Source organism: Neolamprologus brichardi, unplaced genomic scaffold (assembly GCF_056152115.1).
Source record: "Neolamprologus brichardi isolate AB-2024 unplaced genomic scaffold, ASM5615211v1 NODE_ptg000032l+_length_1147064_cov_1, whole genome shotgun sequence".
Classification (NCBI taxonomy): domain Eukaryota; kingdom Metazoa; phylum Chordata; class Actinopteri; order Cichliformes; family Cichlidae; genus Neolamprologus; species Neolamprologus brichardi.
Genome location: NW_028270039.1, coordinates 859,093 through 867,211, shown reverse-complemented (window position 1 = coordinate 867,211; position 8,119 = coordinate 859,093). Strand labels below are relative to the sequence as shown.

Sequence of the window (8,119 nt, the reverse complement as noted above, 5' to 3'; positions counted from 1 at the left end):
CAGGTAGTGACGTCCAGCAGGTGAACATGCAGCTCCATGAACAGCTGTGGATTCCAGCTGCTTCGATGTTCTGCGAACTTTGACCCCACAGTGTCTGGTTCCGGGGTCGTTGACCCAGTGTTGTCTGTTCATTCATGTTCAGTATATTTTTCACTTGTTCGCACTTCCTGTTTTTCCTGCGTCAGCTCTCATGGGTCGTTAGCCAGATTATGTTCAGCTGCGTACTCACCGGTCTCACATTATCATCCTCAGTCTGTGTATTTCAGTCTTCAGTTTCCACTCGTTCACTGTCGTGTCATTGATGTTATGTTGTCGTCCCGCCTGATGTACAAAGGATGTGCGGTAAGAACACTAAAGTCCTCTGCTTCCCTAAGGATATGGTCAACAACCTGAAGGAGAGAATTCTTCAAATTGCAGATGAATATCCAACTGTGACAAACATTGTTCTGCATGCAGGGTCAAACGATGTGTCCAAACAACAGTCGGAGGTTCTGAAGCAGGTCTTTACTGGATTATTAAATACTGTAAGCTCTCTGAATGCAGCTGTGTTCATCAGTGGACCTGTACCGCCCGTCAGAGGAGGAGATGCAGGTTGTTTGCACTGAATAAATGGCTCATATCAGCATGTACTGACCACTCAGTGCATTTTATCAACAACTTTAATATTTTCTGGGAACGCAGGCATCTGTTTAAAGCAAATGGATTTAATTTTAACAAGTCAGGGGTGAAACTGTTCACCTCCAACTTGTTTTATTCCATACGTCATCCATCTGTGCTTGGTGCCAAGGCTGAGATAAACGAGGAGTTATCTCACAAAGAGGAACAAACAGTACTCCAAGAACAGACAAAGCCCAGCAGAAACCTTGAGGAGGAGCCTCATCTGCCCCCACCCGGGAAGAGCCTCAGAAAGGAGAGACATCTGAGGCAAGAAGAGGGGTCCCTATTTGTCTCCAACTCTCTTAACAACACCAACGACCAGGACCGGGGACCACGACCTTCCCCAGTCCCCAAACCCCTGACAGGCCATCACCCTCCTCCCCCTCCCTTTCTCCCTCCTCCCCACACCTGAAATTCACTGAGGAGATGATGGAGCAGGTCAATGCTGGGCTCAGATCTACCCCCCGGCCCAATCCCTTTTTGTCCCCCATAAACCCCCCACCAGAGCAGCCAAAGGTTCGCCATCGAGCCCCGCCCCCAACAGAGCAATCGAAGTCACATTGCCCAGCCCCGCCCCCCCTTAGTTCCTCCTTACCACCTTCATGCCCTGTCTCCACAGTCTGATGTGTGATGTGTGGAGGGTCCGGGCTGCGAGGATTATGGCAGTGGTGACTTTCCCCAGGAGAAGCTGGGACCCTGTTTACTAGAAGGTTTTAACATTTCTGTACTTTTAGGTGACAGAAGGAGACATGTGGCCTGGTGGTATGAAAAATTAACAAAGTAACAAACATGCCACAGAGAGCGGCACTCTAAAAGATCTTTAAATATAGTAAACATACCTCGTGTGCCACAGACTGCTCCCAAACACGAGGGGGCAAGTAAAACCTCTAAAACACTTAAGCTGGCTTTATTAAACGTTAGATCTTTAGCTGGGAAAACATTTTTAATTTATCTCCAAAAGTTGATTCTGTTCATCTGGACGTAGCGTTTTCTGGGAGGAACGTTTCGTCATCATCAGGTGACGTCTTCAGTCTCAGCTGACTGCAGGTTTCAATCTTATAAACAGGACATTTGTATAATGACTGAAACCAGCCCACTGAAGGAACAATGGGCTGTGAGGTCAGTTCCTTAATCATTAATATTCAAATTCTCATGACCATTGATCAACAACCACTGACCAAAACCCATTGATCAATAACCACTGATCAATGGCCATGAGTCCCATTCACAGAGAGTTGGGGAATGGCTGCAATCACAGCATTGTAAGATGACAGATGAACCCTTAGGCCCCTCCTCCATTCAGAGATGGTCTTTCCCTTTTCACGTAAATGGCCTCCTTGACTCCGCCCTCAAACCAGCGTTCCTCCCTGTCCAGGATGTTACATCCTCATCATTGAAAGAGTGTCCACTGGCCTGTAGGTGTGAAGACTGCAGAGTCCTGGCCTGACGAGGTGGCTCTCAATGATGTAATATAATAATGTAATATATATATATCATAATAATCTGACAATACTATAATATTGTCCATATTATATTTACATTACCACAGTGAGATGACTTTAGTCTCATGAACAACATCAGCTAATTGTTATTTACTAGCTAATCTTAAATGACTGTTCAGTACAGAAATGAAGCCCAACAATCATGTTTCACAGTCCTGTGGTCTCAGCCTCAGATACTCAGCTAATCACAGTGATGTCATGACAAAAATTAATGAACCAAAATCCTTCATTTCTGTCAAACAAAGAATATGAAACGTTTCTCGTCGTTAGTATCATGGTTGCTGGGCAACCTGAGCAGCGCAACAAAGGCCAGACCGTCCATTTCACAAGCCTCGCACTTCCGCACTTCTCGTACTTCGCGAACTGCGCGTACTCTGAAGCGTGCGGTCGCTGGATTGGGACACAACCACAGACACACCCACTTGCCTATACACACAAGCGTGGCGAACAGCACAGCGCAGCAAACATACATCATATATTATATGAGTCTGTAACTGCTCATGGACCTTGGGTCGCCCAGACCCAGGTCAGGTCCCTGGCAGCTGCTGTACTTTTCTATGTAAATCAGGTCAAAGATAGTTTAACAAAGTACTGTTGTCAGTTTGACTTTAATTTAACATACCATCCCAACGTTTTCTGACGTGGGGTTGCACAAGTTGCTGGAAACAAAAGGACTTCATTAAGTCTTCTAAAACATTATTTTTTATATGTCTGTATATTTATTGGTGACTTTGTAAATGAAATCATTTTTGATCACTCATAGTTCCCCAGTCATCCAGTGTAAAGGCTGCGTAAGAGGTCAAGTACAAATAAAGTGGAAGCCGCAGAGGTCAGCAACGTAGAAGTTTATCTTTAAATAGAAGGTGCAGCAGGATATCCCCGTTATGAACACAAGCACTGAGGAATGCACAGTTTGTGCATTGTTTTTGTAACACCAAGGATTTTATGGTCATCAGTGCGTCACATTCAATTCTTCATGCATTCTTTTCTTGTGCCAAGTTATCTTCTGATACATTTATGATAAATATATGGCATTTTGGGACTTAGAAAGGCGGGAGCCGCACTTCAGGACAATAGGATTATTATTTTAAATGCTTGGTAATGGAGTCGATGGTAGGTGTTGGTTTCCTCTTAGGCTGCATCCTTGTCTGCTAGTGCTGGTTCATATCTGTGCAATAAGTGGAATTACAGCACAGGGTTAGGAGGTTACCCTAACCCTAACCCCCTAACCCTTCTATTTATTTATGTACTTTGATTCTAAACTGTAAAATCTAATTAGTTCACAGAACTCAAAAAAAATATGCAAACTCCCAAAATAAAAAAATACTCAAAATTGTTTTTTTTTTAGTAAAGTTTAATTAAGATGACTAAGTTAAGGCAACTTATTCACTTTGAGTACACAGTAAAAACCTATTTAGTTTCCAGAACTCAAAAAAACTATGCAAACTTGTTGCCTCAAAAACAGTAAAGTAAAAAAGTAAAGTAAAGGTGACTTACAGTTTTTCTCAAATGCTAAAACACAAAAGCCTCTAAACCAAAAGACCAGTTGTCACATTTACTAAATCTAGCCACCAATATCATAAACACATGTCAATCCTCCGTTGTCATAAATCTAAACACATCTTTCCTAAAACACAAGTTGCAAAAGAACTCATATTGTCAAATGAAAGCTCGTGTCAGTCAGCAATATTTGAACACAACGAACACACCTGGCGTCATTCATTACACACAACGACTCAACATTGAAGACACCTGTTGTTAATGCTGTGACCACATGTATGTGTCAGGGGAGGAGGAATTCGATGCAGAGGAGGGAGAAGAGCTGGCCCTGCCTGTGTTTGTTTAAACCAAACTGATATTCGGATTAGCGACTCACCATGCTAATGTGATTTTTTTTATTTTAGGGAGAGCGAGACAACCTCGCACCATCATTACGGACGAGATGCGAGCAACAGACCGCGTCATCGTCCGTGTCATGACCATGGCTGAAGCAGGACTAAGAGTCCAAACCTGAGTAGGGTCACCGTGGCCACTATCAGGGCATTCAGACAACACAACAGGTACTCGATCGCTTTCTTTGTCACAATACAGTTTTACAAACCTGTGAAGGTCTATCGGTTTCACATCAGACTGTACTGTAACACATGTGACAACACGTTTCTTTCTTTAGAGTTGAAAGCCACATAGAGGTGAGAGGGTTGCCATATTCACAGCGGCACAAGAAACCCTCATTGTGGATATGGTTCGTGGGAACGACCTCATCAGACTCCGGGAGATCAGAGACAAAGTCATTGCCGATAATGTCAACTTTGAGAGCATTGACGATGTCAGCTTGGCCACAATAGACCGAGTTCTCCGGCGCAAAAACACGCGGATGAAACAGGTCTATAGGGTTCCCTTTGAGCGCCACTCTGCACGACACAAAGACCTACGTTACGAGCATGTGCAAGTAAGTATATGTTCACAGTACAGTTAGTGGACATACCGTGTTGCTCAGTGGCCTACATTACTTCTGCACAATCCTGTGCTACCTGATTGACTGTTGTTCTGAACACCTGTGCACTTTCACATCTTCACAGAGGATAGTACAGCTGGACGCGATGGACAGACCTCATGAGTACCTCTTCCTGGATGAGGCTGGCTTCAACCTGCAGAAACGAAGGCAAAGAGGCCGTAACATCATTGGCCAAAGAGCCATCACTGAGGTCCCTGGCCAACGGGGGGGTAATATTACCCTTTGTGTGGGTTTGGAGGGGCTTGTCCACCGGCATGCTGTCCTTGGGTCTTACAACACCCAACATCTCCTCACCTTCCTAGAGGAGCTGAAAGACATCCTCCTGCACCGCCAACAACACCATCCTGGGCCCGCACATCACATTTATGTGATCATTTGGGACAATGTCCGCTTCCACAGAACAAACCAAATCAGAGAGTGTTCACCACCAACAGTGACCACTTTTTAAACATCTGTCTGACACCCTACTCCCCTTTCCTGAACCCTGTAGAGGAGTTCTTCTCATCGTGGAGATGGAAGGTTTATGACAGACACAAGAGAGAACCTCCTCAGGGCAATGGAGCTGTGTTGACATCCCAGCAGAGGCCTTCCAAGAATGGATTCGCCATTCCAGGGCGTTTTTCCCGCAGTGCCTGGCAAGAGACAATATAGCGTGCGATGTGCATGAGGTGATGTGGCCCGATGCAGCTCAGCGACACGATGCCGCACAGTGACTGTGGTGTGTGTGTGGTGTGAATAACGTAAATAAAAAAAACTTCACACCCTGATCATGTTTTCAGGAGTACTGCTGTGTGCAACAGATTCTGTTGTTGCATTGAGTTGTGTTACAGTAGTGTACGTACATGCAGGATTTTCTATAGATTTATACTCTTCATATGAAACTCACAGATCTAAATCCTCTGCAGAGATCTACCACGATCCTGTGTGGTTTCTACAAATATGCATCGGCAGTTATGAAACAAAGAACCTTCTCACAAACTGAGCATTGTGTTTTCAATTGTTTTGCTGTAGTGTGTAATGATGTGTTTACATTTTTGAAAGCTTCGAGCTGCTCTTTTGGTGTGAAAGTTTGAGTTCTGCAGTGGGAAGGTGTGGTTGTGTTTATGGAGCTTTAGAAAAGGGTGTTGTGTTTAGACATTGGGCAACATGGTGGAAATGTTTGTGAAATGTGTTTTAGCATCTGAGAAAAACTGTAAGATGACTGTTAGGACAACTTATTCATTGCAAGTCTGCAGTATTAAAAATAACTTGATATTTCTGACTGTACAATCCTAATTTTTTACTTACTGACAAACATTTCAAGTTCAACTAAATGAAAAAACAATTTGTGGTAACCTGAATATGATTAAAAATAATTAACAACACTTTTTGTAATGATGTTAAAATCAACTTTTATTTTCAAACACAACAAAGTATAACAGCCAACATACTGGACACTGTTCTGCTGAACAACAAACAATTATATTGCCATCACTGTTATAATCTTACGGTAAACGGCCTGTATTTGTATAGCGCCTTTCTAGTCCCTAAGGACCCCAAAGCACTTTACACATCCAGTCATCCACCCATTCACACACACATTCACACACTGGTGATGGCAGCTACATTGTAGCCACAGCCACCCTGGGGCGCACTGACAGAGGCGAGGCTGCCGGACACTGGTGCCACCGGGCCCTCTGACCACCACCAGTAGGCAACGGGTGAAGTGTCTCGCCCAAGGACACAACGACCGAGACTGTCCAAGCCGGGGCTCGAACCAGCAACCTTCCGATTACAAGGCGAACTCCCAACTCTTGAGCCACGATCGCCCAATAATCTTACAATGAAACAAAGTCTCAGATGTAATTATTCTGAAAATAAGTTTAGGTTAGTTTGTTTTGTACTTACATTACTTATATAATCAAATTAAAATATTGTTCTGTCACAAGTGCAGTCTCTGATTTAAACACATTTGTTTTTCATTCCAACACAGGAGCTGGAATGTTGTAATGTTTTAAGGATGCTTGTTTCCAGTCCAGGCATTACTGCCTGAATGACTGTCACGGATCGAGGTGATCCAAATGTAAGTGCAGAAGAAGGTCTTTAACTTCCCTTCAGTACAGTGGCAGTGGATGTGGGTTGGAGATGCAATGAGCTTGAACCTGCAGGCGACCATCTTCACTGACCACACCATCTGTGACGGAGGACTCATCTCTCCTGGTGTCCTGCAAGCAAACAATCATATTTTTTGGAACATGAACTTAATTGCTTTCTTAAAACATTTTTTCTGCATTTGGTATAAAACAGACTCCAATTTACACAATCTCAGGCCCCCTCCCCACCAGAGAGGTGACATTCAATGTCCCAATTGTCAGTCTGGATAGCCCTGACCCCCACCCGACACACAATAATGCCACGAAAGCATCATTTTAAAAAGGGCTATGCAAACATGGCCAATAACTTTCATTCTAATGATGTGCAAAATGATTTGGGCACAAAACAGATGTTGCTGTTAGAAAACTTGCAGACTTCACTATATACAGTGTAGACCCTCTAAACTAAGTTTGGGGGATGTGATCTTTCAAGAAATGCAGACAAACTGTTGTTGTTTGTTTATTTACACATCATGTCTTGTAGAATTAACTGGAGTCACCAGCAACAGCATAGTGCAGTCACATCTCACGTCTAATGACAGAAGACAGGAAAAGATCAGTAAAGAAACAACTTCCCCAAACCAAAGCACGAATAAAACAATAAAACAGGCTGATCTAAAGTATGATTAAAGTTCAGCCTGATTAATATAAATGTCACTGACAGTTGCTGATATATTGGAAAACCAAAATACTTACTGATGTCTTTCTGTCCAACAGCAGGAGTGCTGATCCCGAGCCTCAAAGACAGGAAGAAGCAAGCAGAGGGAGAAAAAACATTTGTCAGAAGCTGATTTGATCCTTAATGGCTGTGCAATCATAATAACTCAAAACACAGAGGGTCAATGTAGACCCCATACAACCAAATTAGACTAACACATATAGTATTAAAAACAGCATCTACTAGTGTGTCTGAATGTTGGCACTGTCAGTTTAGGCCTAAAGAGACATGTGTTTAAAAAAAGACCACCTAATTTAAATATAATCATTACATGCTTGTTAAAAGCTGGACAATTGTCCAAAGTACGGAGGCCTGTCTCCCCTCACCACACTCCCTGCCGGTGGCTGATGCCCTCAGATGTTGGTGGGTTGGTGGTTCTTGTCGTCTGGGGCTGGGCGCTCATGTATGTACCGGCTCACTCCTGGTGGCCAATTGGCGGGGCCTGGTACCTGTGGCCCAGCTGGGCCCCTTCCGGGGGGTGGGGTGCCCTCCGGCCTCTGGGCCTGAGGCTCGGTCCTCTCTGGCACAGCTGGCTGCCGGCGGAGCCCGCGGGCACGCCACTGCAACCCCCTCTGGCCTCTGCTCCGTGGCTGCT

The 8,119-nt window shown here is 44.2% G+C and overlaps 1 protein-coding gene across 1 annotated transcript; it reads left to right on the top strand.

Annotated features, from left to right (window-relative positions):
* The first annotated feature begins 4,101 nt into the window (after positions 1-4,101).
* On the top strand, positions 4,102-5,325 carry LOC148095936 (uncharacterized). The gene is made up of 4 exons (XM_087836961.1): positions 4,102-4,161; positions 4,339-4,608; positions 4,739-4,883; positions 5,165-5,325. Exons 1-4 carry the CDS (start codon positions 4,102-4,104, stop codon positions 5,323-5,325), a joined length of 636 nt encoding a protein of 211 aa, XP_087693087.1.
* Positions 5,326-8,119: the final 2,794 nt, after the last annotated feature.